Source organism: Myotis davidii, unplaced genomic scaffold (assembly GCF_000327345.1).
Source record: "Myotis davidii unplaced genomic scaffold, ASM32734v1 scaffold1036, whole genome shotgun sequence".
Taxonomy (NCBI): Eukaryota; Metazoa; Chordata; class Mammalia; order Chiroptera; family Vespertilionidae; genus Myotis; species Myotis davidii.
The window spans coordinates 243,533-260,244 of record NW_006287260.1 but is presented as its reverse complement, the minus strand read 5'-3'; the positions used below and the strand labels follow the sequence as shown (position 1 = coordinate 260,244).

At 54.7% G+C, this 16,712-nt stretch overlaps 1 protein-coding gene across 1 annotated transcript in view; it reads right to left on the bottom strand.

Annotated features, from left to right (window-relative positions):
* The window catches only part of ANKS1A (ankyrin repeat and sterile alpha motif domain containing 1A), a gene marked incomplete at its 5' end in the record, with an annotated part of 101,616 nt that overhangs the window by 55,486 nt on the left and 29,418 nt on the right, over positions 1-16,712 (bottom strand). Inside the window, one exon of the mRNA XM_015560837.1 lies at positions 7,279-7,865. Coding sequence (XP_015416323.1) covers positions 7,279-7,865 — 587 coding nt within the window. The remainder of the gene's footprint in view (positions 1-7,278; positions 7,866-16,712) is intronic.

The window sequence follows — 16,712 nt, the reverse complement described above, 5'->3', positions numbered from 1 at the left end:
GGGAGGGGGAGGGGAGGAAGACACACCAGACTCCTCCTCACTGGTTCCCTGCCTGAGAACAGGATGCTTCCCCTGTCAGCGCAGAGGCCGTAGAAGCGCCCCATGTTCACGTTTATCCCGGCCAACCAAAACCATCAGTCTATCAGACAAAGGCCAGGCTGTTTAGTCAGGACTGCCTGCAAAGTAAGTGAGATTATCACTCACTTTTATTTTTTAAATGTTTATTTATTTATTTTAGAGACAGCGAGGAAGGGGGACAACGAGGGAGAGAGAGAGGAGGAGAGAGATTGATTTGTTGTTCCACTCACTGATGCATTCATTGATTCTTGTACTGCCCTGATTGGGGACCAAACCTACAACCTTGGTGTATCGGATGACGCTTTAACCAGCTGAGCTACCTGGCCAGGATGAGATTATTTTTAAAATCTGAAAAAAAAACCACTCCATCTTAACAGACCACTTAAAACGGAGGGAACTTTAGAGGTTCCAGGATAAAAGCCGTGACTTCAGTGTATACATGGAAGCACCTTAGGCAGACACTCCAGGCTCTACTCCGTCCCAGAGGGCGGGAATGTCATTCTCGATTACAGCGAGTGCTCTGCTCAGCTGAAAGGACTGCGCCGCACGCTGTGCGCACGGTCAGGGGCTGCCTGTGCCCAGTGCGGGCGGAGGCTGGGCTCTGTCGGCGGGGGAACCCTCTCGCCGGCCCTTTTCATTCCCATCTGAGTGATTGTTCTTGCTCACGCAGCCCTGAGGGTTAAAGACGCCTGAGCCTCTGTGCAGCTGGACCAATCAGCTTTTCTCTTGATGACATCATGCTCCAACTGGACAGCTGGCTAGAGGGGAGGCTGGGCCCTGGGGAGGGGGTGGGGAAGGGGGGGAGGAGGGGTACCTTCCCGGCGATGCCACGGAGGGACTAGGGGACCCTCAGCTACCATTTCAGCCGAAACTGGGACATTCCCCAAGTCCCTGGCTAGAAGTTATCCTCAGCTTGAACAAAACGCACATGAGGTTTGTCCTGCTGTTTGCGCATTTCCCACCGGTTTAACATTTATGGAAGCTGATTACCAAACAGATCTATCCCTCGGCCGTTAGCCAAGGCCTGAATGACTCATGTTTGTGCTCAGCAGACAAGCAGCCTCGTGTGGTTTCTTTCAGAAGCTCCAGCCCCACTCAAAGGCAGGTGTGTGGGAGACCTAGCGGACCCACAGCCTTTCCACACATTCAAACCGCAACCCGACCAGAGCCTCGTTCTTCCGACCAGGGAGTGATTTCAGCCGCCGGCTGACGCGTGTGCACGGTGGTGCCTCAGGCAACTCGGGGACAGAGGGTGAGCCCCGCGGAGGGGACTGGGGCTCAGGGCCCCTGGTGGGACACTGAGCACACTGCCAGCTCCGCGGAAGCGAGGACGGCTTTCTTCCTGTAACTGGGGTGGGAAGGCTTCGAGCCAGGTGACTTTCTCCCGCTTCCCAGCACACTGGACATGCATCTACACCAGTGGTTCTCAGCTTGTAGAATGTGACTTTTATGAAATATGTATTTGATCTTCCTTCTGTTTCTGGCACAGAGATCCTAGATCAGCGGTTCTCAACCTGTGGGTCGCGACCCCTTTGGGGGTCGAACGACCCTTTCACAGGGGTCGCCTAAGACCATTGGAAAACACATATATAATTACATATTGTTTTTGTGATTAATCACTATGCTTTAATTATGTTCAATTTGTAACCATGAAATTGGGGGTCACCACAGCATGAGGAGCTGTATTAAAGGGCCGTGGCGTTAGGAAGGTTGAGAACCACTAATTTACACCTTCTGTCCATCTGCAAATGAAGATTAATTCACAATATACACGCATGAGCCGTGTTCTCTGCTCCGGTGCTCGGCAGCCAGCTTGCTCACAGGTGACAGAAATAGCGCCTGAAACATCTGTTGAATCACCCAGGGTCCCTGCAGAAGGGTGGCCCGTCCAAAGCGGGCAACCAAAGGAGCTTAAGAAAGGGTCACGCCCTAACCGGTTTGGCTCAGTGGCTAGAGTGTCGGCCAGAGGACTGTAAGGTCCCAGGTTAGATTCCAGTCAAAGGCATGTACCTTGGTTGCGGGCACATCTCCAGTAGGAGGTGTGCAGGAGGCAGCTGATCGATGTTTCTCTCTCGTTGATGTTTCTAACTCTCTATCCCTCTCCCTTCCTCTCTGTAAAAAATCAATAAAACATATTTTTTTAAAAGGGTCGCTTACACAGGTCTGGGTAGGGCACTGGGACGTAGCAAGGGAGGGAAGCCCCAGGCTGGTTACCAGAGCCCAGGGAGAGCAGCTGCTGGGAGAGGGTCCCACACAAGGGGGGCTGTCAGGGGGCAGGGGACTCACCCAGGAAGGCAGGGAGGGGAGGTAGGGCTGACGGAAGTGCCTGCCCAGCACCCAACAACCGGGGACTGAACCACAACGAGGCAAGCTCAGGAGGCAGCAGGCACAGCGCACCGCGCCCTTGGAAGAGCCCCGGATGCAGACGGTGCCTGGATCCAACAGGCAGCCCTCGGGTGAGGAAAGCCAGTGACAAACCTGTGAACACAGAGACCCCCCATCTGGGAACCCATCCAACGTTCCAGAGGGTGACGGTGTGGGAGGTGGGGGTCCCCCCTCCTGTGTTCAAAGCTTCAATCGTGTACAGCTTGCCCGTGTCACCCCTGTGATGCTGAGGGTTCGACAGCAGAGCCGTGACCTCACCGAGAACACAGTGGCTCCTGAAGCTCTGATTCAGAGCTAGTTGGAGGCGGAGCGCTTTTTAAAAAAATATAGGTTTTTATTGATTTTTAGGGAGACGGGGAGAGGGACAGAGAGATAGAAACACTGATGAGAGAGGAACGTATCAACCTGGGCCTGTGGCCTGACTGGGAATCGAACTGCAGCCTCTTGGTTCCTGGGTCGACGCTCCACCACTGAGCCACCCCAGCTGGGCACGCTGAGCACGTTTGAAGCCAACTCTATTAGTTACCAAAGTACAACGGGAAGCAGGGAGCACGCAGTCACGACAGCCTCTCTCTCAGAGGTGAACCCTGGCCGGCTAACTTCCCGAAGTCCTCTTGTCGGGCGATTAACAAGGAGCAGCCTGTGTGGAGGAAGTGGCTCCCGGCCGTCAGCTGCGATTGCTCCAACTATGAAACCTCATCCCAAGCCACCACCGACCCAGCAGCCACTGCCAGCATCAGCGCCGACCCTCTCACCCACCGCAGTGCCTGCTGCGGCTTCAGTTACCCGCGGTTAACCGCACCACGGATTAAAGGAAAAGATTCCAGAAATGAACAGTTAGTGCGTTTAAAATTGTGCACTGTTCTGAGTAGCATGATAAAAATTTCACGCCATCCCACTCCATCAGGCCAAGGACGTGAATCATCCCTTCTTCCTGCGACTCCTCACTGTATACGCTACCTGCCTGTTAGCCACTCAGTAGCCGGCTCGGTTATCAGACTGACATTCATGGCAGCATAGGGCTTGTGTTCAAATCACCCTTATGTTACTGCTAGAGGCCCGGTGCATGAATTCGTGTATGGGCGGGGTTCCTCAGCCTGGCTGGTGATAGGGTCAATTGGAGCTGTCTTGGCCAGTCCTGACCGGGGCCAATCAGGGCCAGCTGGCCAGGGGAGGGACCACGGGAGGTTGGCTGGCCGCGGGAGGTTGGCTGTGGGAGCACCATGACCACCAGGGGGCAGCTCCTGCATTGAGCATCTACCCCGTGGTGGTCATTGCACGTCATAGTGACCAGTCGACTGGTAGTTCAGTCAACTGGTTGTAATGGTCGCTTGGGCTTTTATATATATAGATTAACTAGAAGCCTGGGGCACGAATTCGTGCATGGGGGGCAAGGGGGTAGGTCCCTTGGGGTGGCCTGCATAGATTGGGCCCCGGCTTGCACCCCCAGCCTTGTAGCCCCAGCTCGTGCCCACAGCCTCGCAGCCCCGCCTTGGCCTGGCACCACCCCTTCACCTGCTCCACCATACTTCCTGTGGGGTGATTGATCAGGGCCAGGCCCCCTGCCCAGCTCCCTCAGTGCCTGGGAGCCAAGCGGTGGCCTCGTCCCCCACCACCGCCACTGGTCACTGTCTGTGGGGTGATAGGTCATGGTAGGGCCCCCCACCTGGCTCCCTCAGCACCTAGGAGCCGCCCTGCCCCCCACCACTGCTGCCTGTCGCTGTCTGCGACTGGTGGGATAATCGGCACCCCCTTGGCCTGGTGCCGCCCGCTTACCTTCTCCAGCATCCTGCCGAGGTCCTGCTCTCATCAGGGCCCATCAGGCCCAGCAGTGCCTCCACTGCCCAATGCCTGCCATGTTCCGCGCTGCCCCCTGGTGGTCAGCGCATGTCATAGTGAGTGGTTGAACTCCCGGTCTCCCAGTCTGATGACCATCCGAGGGGGAAATTTGCATATTAGGCTTTTATTATATAGGATGGCCCCAGAGAGCAACAGCAGTGGTGGTGCTAGCAATTCAGGTACGCCAAAGGGAGGCCATAAAGCGCTTCCTATAAGTGAAAAGGTGAGGACAGTACAATCGGATATTTTGAGAGAGAGAGAGAGAGAGAGAGAGACTACATATAGCTTTTATTACCATATATTGCTATAACTGTTCTATTTTATTATTAGTTAATGTTGCTAATCTCTCACTGTGCCTAGTTATAAATAACACTATCACAGGGAGGCATGTATAGGAAAACATAGGGCCATTACCATCCTCGGTTCAGGCATCCATGGGGGGCCTTGGAGCGGAGCCCTCACGGACAAGTGGGGGACCAACAAATGTAGAGCACTTGAAAAATAAACATCAGAGAGGGCTGCCAACGGCTCTCTAATCTCCCTTCTGCGCTCAGGGAGTTGGGCAGAGAGGCTCCTCAATTCCGCTGAGAACAATGTGGGGGCGCCTGCCCTCCTTTCCAGCTGGGCGGCCCCTGGGGGTCCAGGGGAGGGGGTGGGGGGCAGAGCGGTGCAGGAGGTCCTGAGTTGAGGGGCGTGAACTTGATTGCTTCCCAGTTGCCCCCCAGCACTGGACCACCCTGTAAGCTCTGCCTTCTTAGGGCCTGCAGACACCAGCCTCACTCATTCTCCAAAGCTCCAGGCACAGTAATCACCTACCAGGCAGGCACCACTTCTCACACACAAGGGCCTGTGCTAGGCACTTGCCTAATTGGTGAAAAACAGCCCTGACACACAGATTGACTGCCTCTGCTTCACAGCAACAACACTGAGGCTTCCTGAGGCCTCCCAGGCATCAGGCGGTGGCGGTGGAGCTGGGGCTCACAGCCAGGTCTGCTGGCCCCGGCCGGAGCCTCGGGGACGACCTCGTGGAGGCTCCCTGCCCGGCAGCCTGGACCACCTTCCAGCAGCGGCCTGGGCAGCTCACAGCACAACTCACTCACCATGTGCCGGGACCACAGCCGCCTGGGCCCAGAGCCTTCCTCTGCCTCCGGGCCCAGCCCTTAGAGCAGCCCTCCCACCTGTGGGGATCCAATGAGGACAGAGAGAAAAACCGGCCAGCACAGAGGCACCGGCAGCCTCGGGCGCTGCCAGGGGCAGTGGGAGCACCAGGCTGAGGTGCCCTCTAGGCGGGTGCCCGAAGCCTGGGAAACGCTCCTGCCGTTTCTCCACAACAGGACTCAGAAGCCACGCCGAGGGTGGAGATAGGGGCCTGTAGGCGTTCACGCTGCAAGCAGGGCTCCACCTTCAGGCTTCTTCCCGATAAGACCTCAACTGCCTCTAGTTTTTTCACATTTACAATGTAACTGCTCCCCAGCCACGCAGAGACTGGCCGGGACGCCTGCACAGGCCCCGGCTCACTGTCCCCCCGGCAAGTCCACCTGCAAAGGAAGCCCAGCATATGCACTTCCTCTCATTGAGACGCCAGGAGGCGGCGGCTTTACTGCCCAAACAGCCCGCGTCCACGAAGCGGGGCGCCTGGCGAGCATGCGCTTCTCCAGGGGAAACGGTGGAGCCCGTACGACGGCCGGGCGCCTGCTGAGATACTGCCTTCAGATCCAATCAAGTCCCCTTCAGCCTCAAGCTCAAGGCCCGCCCACGATATGGTCCCAGTCTCACTCTCTACTCATTTCTCACTCTCTCGATGCAAACTCTACACCCGACAGAGGCCCCGTGACCCCGGCGCTTCCAAGCCCACGCCTTCGTGCACGCGATTCTCTTCATCCCACTACCTTCAATCTGGTTTTAAGCAAACACTGGCCCTTTAACGCCACGTCAAATCCCACTTCTCTGTGACATTTCCTGAAGCCCGTGCCCCGATGCTGTTCTCTCTCCACCTGTCCTGCCATCTCAGAGCGCAGTGCACTTGTCTTCCTCATAGATGAGTTCTGCTGGTGGCTCCCTGCCCGGCAGCCTGGGCCAGAGGCCGCATTCTCCGCTGGACTGGAGTGAGGCGAACTGCTCTGGAGACAAAGGTGGCGAACAGGTGCCCACACACACCGTGGCCTCCATGGGGCCTGCCGCTGTCCTGCCCGGTTCCCGTCGGTGGTTTGCGCCAGCACAGGCTCCCACACTAGCCCCCTCAACGACCTGGCCTGGAGATAAGGTGCTGCAGGAGCTGCCTGTCCACACCCACAGGAAAATGGGATTAGCTGTGATATACATGCTCTGCAGCTGCAACCAGAACAGAGCTGGCCAGGCATGCAGTCCACAGACTGCTTCACGGACGTGCCAGCTGTCCTGCTCCCCCTCGCAAGAGCTAAATTCATCTCCCGCAAGTGTTCCTGGGAGACAGGCCCCGTCCCGTCCACCTCAAAGGCAGCTTTCTCCCAGCCAGAAGCCTGCAGGGTAGCCCTGCAACATTCCCCGGTGTTTACCAGCCTCTGAGAAACATTCTTCTGCCCAGCAAGGCATGCCACAGGCACGGAGAAGTACTCGGTACATACTTCAGTTACTCTGCAACAATGTTTGTGGGAGACCTGAATGCTCTCCACACCAACCTGCTTCCTGACCCCCTCGCCCTCGCCTCACCAACCTGGGGATGTGGGTGGGCAGAAGATTCTGCTGGGAGAGGCAGGGGTCTCCCAGGGGACGCAGTGAGAACCACCACAGAGGCGCCCCTTTCAGCAGCTGCTCCCAGCAGACCCTCCCTCTGCCCTCCTCGCTGACGCGGGTCTTGCCTCCCTGAGCGGTCAGAGCCACACTGGCCACAGTAAAGGAGCCAGGGACACCCTGGCCACAACCTGAGCCTGGGAGTCGCGCACAGGGGAGCGAGTGGTGTGGGCTGTGGCCAGCTCCCGTGACGCCACGCATCCTCACCTCATCCCACTCCGAGGCGAAGGAGGGCGACTTCTCCAGCCTCTTCTTCCCGACGCTGCAGTTGGACAGGGACTCGCTGCGGCTCCCCATCGCCGCGTCCTCCGTGGGCGAGCAGGTCAGGAGGTCGGAGTCAGACTTGGACAAGCTGCGGCTGAGCTTGAGTTCAACTTTGGGCTTGCTGGTGGGAAGGACTCGGCTTCGGGCCCCGCTCTGGTCTCCCTCCGCGGCACCCCCGGGGTGTGGAGATGCTGTGTGAGTCAGAGTTTCGGGGTGCGGTAGGCTGTTGGCGGTGGGCAGGCCTGCTGGGTAGCCCCCTCTCTGACTCTGGTCCAGGCCGCCGGGCGGGGAGCCTCCAGGAGCGCGCACGCCCGCCTCCTCCAGCTGCATGCTGGCCTCGTGGCAGGTGCCCTGCGCGGGAGACCCTTCTGGAAGGCTCTGGCCGGGGGCAGGGAGCAGCTGGAAAGCGTCCTGCCCCACCTCGTACACCGGGGAGGAGCCGTGGAGGAGCCCGGAGAACTGCTCAGGGACCTGCCCGTCCTGCCCCTCCGCCGAGTCCTGGCTCTGGCCGCTGCTGCTCCGCCTGTGGTCTTGAAACGGAGAGAGAAATAAAAAATTAAACGGGGCAAAAATCAACAAAGTTCCAAAGCAGCAAGCAGACGGCAGAGCGGAGGAATTCAAAAACAGAGGGGGGAGGGGGGAGAGAGAGGGAGGGAGAGGTGCTGAATGGGCTGGGAGAGGGCAGAGGGGGAGAAGAGCGAGGAAGAAAACAGTTTCGCATTGTTCTTATGCTCAGTTTGTACCCAAAGTCAGAGCATTTATGAAATTCCAAACACTGGCCTGGTTAATGCCACCTGGCAGCCTTCCCTGTTGTGAGGCTTCTGTCAGCATTAACGACCAGACCTTGCTATATAAGGCGAGAAGCGCTAACTATATCCTGCCTGGGGAAAGGACAGAGGAGAGAGTGAGCGCACACAGAGAGCACAGTGAGAGGGAGGGAGAGCGTGCCAGCGAGCAAGTGTGAGCGAGGGCCGGCTCCTGGAACATCTGATAGGCTCCCATGAAGGCCAAGTGTTATTCAGAGCCACTGCCCGCCCTCTGGCTGGCGAGCAGCAGGGAGGGAAGGGAAGGTCAGGATCCCAACCTGCAACTTCTGGAATTCCTTAACTGAAAGTGCAAAACAAGCGGCGAGAAATGACGCTTCCTTCCTCGGAGGGGCTCAGTCCACGCCTCATCCTTCCTTCTGCGGCAGCACTTTCCTCTCTTCCTGAGAATGTGCACATCTCACCGCCCCGGAGCCTCCCAGCTGCTCCGACTGGTTTAGTTAACCCCAGTTGGTCCACTGACAACAAAACGGTCTACTCGGCCAGTGCCAGGAGGCTCCTGGGCCTCCAGACCCACACCCAGTGCCTCACGCCCCGCACCAACGCTTCTGCCCCGGAGGAGCATAAAAACTGACCAAGTCAGCGTCCAACACGGGCTCACACGGGACGCCGAGGGCTCGCCCGCACGAGCGGGCCCACGGGGAGGTCTGACCCACACCGGCAGGAGGAAGACAGCCCTGCCTCCAGTCCCAGCACACATTCCAGAGCCAGGGCTCAGCTTTATTTCCTCTGCAGCGGAAGCTATGCACACACACCAAACGAGTCCCCAGTCTGCCCAAGGCTCCCAAGAGCTGTCCCTGAGATCCGAGTCTTAGAACTGAGAGGGTGGCGTTTGGCTGTTTTCACAGATGAGACGTGGGAGGCCCCCAGGCCGCTGGTGGTGGGTCCAAGGGGGAGGCTCTAACCCAGGCGCCTGACACCTGGCTCTCCTGGCCCTGCTGCCTGAGAGCTGTGCGGCCCTGGCAGTGAGCTCTACTTGCTGGGCTGACGTATCCAAAATAAGTAGGTTGGACTGCACGGTCCTTCAGAATCCCTTTTATGTTAGGGTAGTGATGAGAACCCAAGTCTTCCCCATCTGCGATGGCAAGCTTCTCCCCCTCCGTGGGCACCACAGGGCCCGGCCTGGGCCTGTGTAGCACCCACGCCCCCCATCAGCTTGCCTGCAGCCTGAGAACCCTTCTTGAGGCTCAGTGCCCCAGGGAGGGGTGCACTAAGGCAGGCCCCCTGCAGGGCACGGTGCTGGGTGCTGTGCCCCGGCGCTGCTCCCTCCAGACAGCCTGAAGGCAGGGCCAACAACCAGCTCAGTGAACCTGTCACCCGTCACCCTGAGGTCTGCCCAGGACCAGGGCCGGCCCCACTCCCCCACCCTCTCGAGAAGAGCGGCCTGCAGAGCTGCGCGGTTAACAGCACTCTGCCCTCAGGTATGAACTTTGGCGTCTCCTTCCTCTACACTCGACTGCTCCCGGACTCTCACCCTACCTCACAGGCCCTGCTCCCCAGGGGTCAGGGGCAGAGCACGGAACCAGCACAGAACAGGCCAAACAGTCCCCAGGGAGAAGAAAAGCTGGGAACACAGCGCTCCACATAGCCAGGCTCAGGCTGGACACCATGCCTCCAGGGCCAGGAGCACACAGGAACCCTGGCGCCTGAACAAAGCCGCCCTGTGCTGCCGGGTGGGGCCCGAGAGGACGGCACTTGACGTCCAATGACGATGGGGTACTGCAAAACCTGCCACCTCGAGGACTTATCCTAATGGCCAGCCCCCCGCAGGTCCTGCCCAAGGTGCCCGTCCCTGACTGCTGGACACAGGGAGGACTGTAACGGGAGCACAGGCTGCCATTTCTTTGCATCAGCTTCTAGCTTCTTATTTAACAGTTTGGAGGGAGGGTCGGAGGGGTGGGGTAAGTCCAACAACAAAAGAGAAACGCCACAGCCCAGAATCAGGAGCCTGCGTGGCCGCTGCGTGGGTGGACATGCTCTGCCTGCTGCCGGGGACCGACAATGAGGCCCTATCTAGCAGCTGCCATTCAAGCGAGCCTTCAATGAAGAAAGAGAGACCGATGCCAACAGCTCAATACCAGACTCATGCCGGGGGAAGGGAGTGGGCAGAACAGAGAAATGGAAACTTATGGAAGAAGGAAACATGTGAAGAGGAAGAATTTCTGAGGGTTGTAGTCCCATTAGAGAAACCACAATCCACCAATACTGTATGGAGCGTAAGAAATCACCAGAGAGGACCCTCAGGCCTGACCGGAACTCACCGTGCTCCCACCTTTGGAATGACAAGGCTCCCGCCCTCCTCCCACCTGCCCCGGCACTCCTCGCAGCCTGGCTTCTGGGGGAGAACAGAAGGGAGCAGGGCGTGCGGAGGCCCGTTTCCTCGCGCTCGCCCTCGTACACCAAGGCCAGCTGCTCCACAGAATAGGACACTCCAGCCTGCTAATCCCCACCCCCTTCAACTTGCCATCATAATTCACTTTCCTGTGCGCCATGTGCTGCTGAAGCAAGGGGTCCGCCAGGCTGCATGTAATTACTGTGATGATCCGTGGGGACCTCAAGGGCTTTGGAATAATAACATTTTAACATTTACACATTCTTAGTCACCCCTGCCCATTTAAATTAGGATGAAAAATGGGACTCATGGGAGGACTCTCTAAGTCAAATCAATCCCCAGACCCAGAGGAGGAAGCTGGGGTACTCCCCTTTCCCAGACTGCTCCGTTCTGTCCCATTAGGACTGAACCCTGTAATGGCTTAGGTGCCGTGTGAGCGTCAGAAACCTGCTTTTGCAGGGTCACCCCACTTTCCCCAGAGGGGAGCTGCTGACGAGGTCACGCAGACATCGCTGGACATCGCATCTGAGCAGACAAGTAGACGGAGGCTACTCTGGTCCGTGGCAACCAGAGAAACAGAAGGGGAGGCCCGAGCTGCACCAGCCCTGCGGCTTTTCCTCTCTGGGTCTTTTTCAAAAATGAGCGGTGGGCTGCCTTCTAGGGCTTGAGAAGCATGGCTTGAATCTGTGCTTAGACGACCCATGTCCCTCCCAGCTCCTGCTGTTAAGAATGTGAGTAGCAGAGCAGGGATCTGGGTGAAATGACTTAACCTCATGGCTAAAGAGGCTTTGGATCCAGCCAACCAGGGCTTAAGGCCCAGCTCTAACACCTAACTTCTTCCTCATCTACTTAACTGGGGTAAAAATAGCTCCTCCAAGAAGGTCTGTCTGGGTATTTGATGACCTGAGCGGTGTAAACGAACTCAGCACGTGGCTGGCCCATAAGCAGCATTCAGAAAGCGGAAGCTGCCTTCCTATCAACCTCTTCCACCCACAACCATCCACACTGCTCTCCATGCGGACACTGCGCACAGAGGCTGCGTGCCTTTCTCCCGACTCTGCCAAGAGCCAGGGATCTCCGGAGTGGCCCTGTAAACAGGCGGAATAAAACGCAGGCGCCAGGACAGGCCCAGTAGCCTTGCAAGTTCGGTTCAAGGTGACATGTCACAGTGGCCAGGGGCCTCGCCACCCTCAGCAGCACCCTCAGATGCAGCACTGCTCTGGGGCCCATCGACTTGTCCCCTCCATGTCCTTCAGCCCCTCCTGAGCCTATACACTGCCTGCTGTTGGACCTCTGGCTCCTCAAACTGCCCTGGTTACCATATTTTTCCGTGTATAAGACGCTATTTTTTTTCTAAAATTGTTAAACTTAAAATCGAGGGACAGCCGAGGAGGGAGCCATGGGTGCCTAGCTGCCCATACCTTGTCAAACAGGCTTCCTCCAATCACAAGCGTTATTGTTATTGACGTCAGCTGATGCCATAACTGGAGGCGGAGGTGAAGAGTGCGCAGATGCAACAGGCACCTGAGCCCATAAAGATGTCAAAAAATAAAAAGATAAATTCCGGTGATCGATTGTCTTACTCTGCAAAATTCAAACTGAGTGTAATCAGCTCTGCAAAAGAGCACGGGAACAGAGGTGCAGAGAGACAGTGTGGACCCCCTCCCACCAAGTGTGTGACCAGACAGCGGAGAAAACAGGAAGAGCAACTCCTTAAGATGCCAAAAAAGAAGGCCGTAAGAGGAAAACCAGCAAAATGTTTAAAACATTGATTTCCTAATTTTGGGTTGGAAAAGTGGGGGGCGTCTTATACACGGAAAAATATGGTAACCCGCCAGCTCTGGGGATGTGCCTGATTTAACAGCACACTCGCCAGCCACTCTGCTCCCTTGATCTCCTGCCAGTTCCGACTGGGCATGCACAGCCATGTGCTTCCTCCTCTCCGGTTGCTGGAATGTTGAGCCGAATACTCAAGAAACAACTGACTGCGTCCTCTACCCATTCCTCTAGCTCAGCTGCTTCCAATCGCTTCAATGTATTAGGAGCTAGTGATTCTGTGCTAAGTAATGTTTTTTAATCACCACGGCATCCATGAGGTAAGAATCTGTATTCCTATTTCACACGTAGAAAATGAGGCTTAAAGAGGTTAAATGACTTCCTCAAAGGCATCAGCCAATGAGCGGTAGAGCAAGAATCCAAGCCAGCCATCCTGGGAACTGTGGTATCTCCGTAAGATCGATTCCTCACCTCTTCCACTCCCTTCACACTGTCATCTTTCCCACAGCACCTATACATACGCCTGGAAGACAGTCACGAATTTCCTGAGGAGACTTAGATCCAACCTCCTTAAGCACTCTACATCCAAACATGGTGATGATTTCATCGCTTCCCACCTGCCTCAGGGGAGCATTTCCCTGTCTGGGATTTACTAATGGCCTCCTGATCGTCTAACCCTTCTTCTAAACTTCGCCTGTCCAGCCTTTTCTGCATCATCTAGCACTGTTAACTGCTTGCCCCCTTCTTCCTTGGTTATAGGAATTTTTAGATTGGTTCACAGCCCCCTAGAATGAAGACTACATTTCCCATCTTCACTGTAGCCAAGTGTAGCCACATGACCAAGTTCTGGCCAATCTACATATATAAAACCCTAATATGCAAATAGACTGAATGGTGGAACAACTAAACAACCAGTCGCTATGACATGCGCTGACCACCAGGAGCCGCGCGCAGAACATGGTGGGTGTCGGCAGCAGGCGGCAAAGCGTGGACATGGTGGGCATCAGCCGTGGCGGGATGGTGAAGCAGGTGAGCAGGGGCACCAGACCAAGGCAGGGTGCCGGTTGCTGTTATTGGGGCGAGCCTCTGGTGGTTACTGAAAATTCTTTGCTTCCGTGTGCCACGGTCCTGCCAGGTGCTTGCACCTGGCGCCGGCCCCGATCGCCCCTCAGGGCTTCTCCACCTCCCCCTGCTCCTGAGAGGCAACTGGGGCCAGCAGCCACCTCTCGCAAGCGCTGCCAGCAATGGCGCCACATCTTACACCCACTGCCAGCGACGACCCCACTCGTACCCACAGCTGGCACTGGAGCCGCCGCTCACAGCCACTACAGGCACCCTGATCGCTCAATGCTGTCAGCGGGTGCGAGTGGCGGCTGCCGGTCCCAATCTCCCCTGAGGGCTTCTCCACTTCCCCCTGCTCCTGAGGGGTGATCGGGGCAGCAACAGCCGCTCGAACCCGCTGATGACACCAGCCCCTCACCCCCGCTGCTGGTGTCAGCCCCAATCGCTCTGCACCATCAGCGGGAACGAGCGGGTCCGGCGCTGCCAGCGCGTGGGAGCTGCAGCAACGGGAGCAGGGTTGCTGGGAGACAGGGACTGAAGGCCAAGGTGGGAGGGGCTAGGCAGGGGCCCGGAGAATGGGCCAAGACCCACCCCTGTGCCTACTGCAGCTCTCGGCCCATAGTCCCTTTCAAGGTGCACAAATTCATGCACTGGGCCCTTAGTAGGTTATAAGTGAAAGTGGTCCATGCAACTTTTGAGAACGGTCTTCAACAACGTGCCCTCTTCTCCCCCTTCTTCCTTCCTGTGCTGACAGCTTGAGTAGTCATCCTGAACCAGGAAAAGGCAGAAGGAAGCTGGATCCTTGACCTTCATGAACTAGCCCGGACTCCTTCCCTCTGGACGTCGACCTTGTTTAAGCCCGTTAATTGGTTTCCATCACATCCAGCCTTGGCTTCAAAGACACTGCCTGATCCTGGTTACTCTGGTTTCTTCCCCTTGTGCCTCTTTCTGGATCTGTTCTTGACTTCCTCAATCTCTCTCGTCTTCTCCTCTACAACTGAGTATCCTTTATGTTAACTATCACCTCAACTGATGACTCATGAACGTATCTGTTTTTCTAATCTTTACATCTCTCTTGAACATTGTACCCATATTTCTGTTTATGGGGTATCTTTCCCGGGATGTTCTCCTGGAACCTTAAACACCTAAAACTTATATTCAAAATCAAACTTAACATCTTTCCTCAAACATGTCCTTTCTCCCATCCCCTGTTTCTACTGGTTGCACAGTGCCATCCCCATGAACCAGGCTCAAAACCTCAGCATCATCCCCAAGACCCTCTCCTCCGCATTCTTCCACATTTCACTGTAAGATCCTCCACAATATCTGTTACCCATGCCCCCTGTCTATCACTTCCGACTGTCCCCTAATTTGGACTCTAGTTTCCTGTAAGAGATTCCTTGAAGACTCCTGACTTCAGGTTATTCCTGCCTCCAGTCTCTCCCTCCTGCAATCTAAGACCCACAATTATTCAAACTTAAAGAATGGCTTCTTCCCTGTCACCTCATGCAAACGTTTCCACAACACGGCACTGGCTCTGGAATAAAGGCCGACATCAGAGACCCAGTCCTCCATGGCCAGTGCTTCGTTCCAGCCAAGCCGATTCTTAGCGTTTTCCAAACATGTGCTCTATCATCTGCCACCATCGTATTGCTGTTTGTGCCACTCCCGCTGCCTGGAATGCACTCCCCTTCCTCCTGACTTCTGCCTATCAAGTAGAACTCTCGATTTTGGGGTTCAGCTCAAACACTACCTCTTTTATAAAGCCATTCCTGATCTCTTACACTGACACAATCTGTCCCTCTTTTGAACTCTAAAATTACTTTTAGACCACTTTAACACACTCTGCTTTTTATAATTATTTTACGTATGTCTCATGTATCCATATGTAAATAAATGGCTGTCATGCCCTTCCGGCATGGCTTAGTGGTTGAGCGTCAACCTATGAACCAGCAGGTCATGGTTCAATTCCTGGTTAGGGCACATGCCTGGGTTGGGGGCTCGATTCCCAGTGTGGGGTGTGCAGGAGGCAGCCAATCAATGATTCTCTCTCATCATTGATGTTTCTAGCTCTCTCTCCTTCCCTTCTTCTCTGAAATCAATAAAACTATATTTAAGAATTTAATAAATGGCTGTCGATACATTTGGTGGAGGAAAATATACATGTGTAGCTCACAGGATTGGTCTTGTTTGAAAATGGAAAGAAAAGTGGACAATCCCAACTCAGAAGTATAAACGGAAAGAGCAAGACCGTCTTCCAGCGGGGCCTCTGGCAGGAGCTCCTTAATGCAAGCAGGTGAGAGAAGGGAAGCTGCTGGAAATAAGGCGTCACCATGAAACTGTCATTTACATTTTGTGCCTTTTGGCAAAGCACCCAAACTTACGCCCTGGAATCTACCAGGAAAAGCTAGCCTGGACTCCGAGGTAAAACTGGTGGACTGCACACAGCATCTACTTAACCTTCCTCCTGAGGTCAGGTGGGAGCACACTGAGAATCCCAAGCTGGCCCAGGGGAAAGCCAGGCCTTACACCAGCGATGGCGAACCTTCTGAGCTCGGCGTGTCAGCATTTCGAAAAACCCTAACTTAACCCTGGTGCCGTGTCACATATAGAAATTTTTTGATATTTGCAACCATAGTAAAACAAAGACTTATATTTTTGATATTTATTTTATATATTTCAATGCCATTTAACAAAGAAATCAACCAGAAAAATGAGTTTTCGCGTGTCACCTCTGACACGCGTGTCATAGGTTCGCCATTACTGATCTAGATGGTCATAAAACTGTTGATTTTTACTATCTTCTTTGTAAACTTAAAAACTCTAATATCTGTTTTACAAAAGACTTTGCCTTACCTTTTTATGGTGTATTGGCAAGTGTTAAAATACAAATCTACTTTGAAGAAAACAAAGCCTCATAGTTGTTTCAGGAGTGACTACCAGGTTTGAAAATAAATGCTAAAAGTTTAGCCAATGAAGAGTAACCATAGCACAGAAAAGACAGCAGCAGGGCTCATCTGGGCTCTGGGGGAAGCCACAATTCAACTTTCGGCTCTTATCTTTGACATCAGAGTTGAAAGCCTAAGAGCAAAAGTACAGTTCAACTGGTCATTTTAAGAATTTGTAAAGTTCTTTTATTACACTTTGAAAAAAACTATGTAAACTGAAAGAACCACTGCCTTTGGGAATGGCAAACACTGCTATTCTTAGGGATAGTCTGAATCTCCTATATATATTTGCTCTATCCATTCCTTTTATTTATTTATTTTTTGCTAGAATGTTCAATTGATTTCAATAAGAGCAAATACTTGTGCAATGTTCATTATGCAACAGAGACTGCTTACAATGAACTAATTTATTTAAGTGATTTAATTAATATTAGG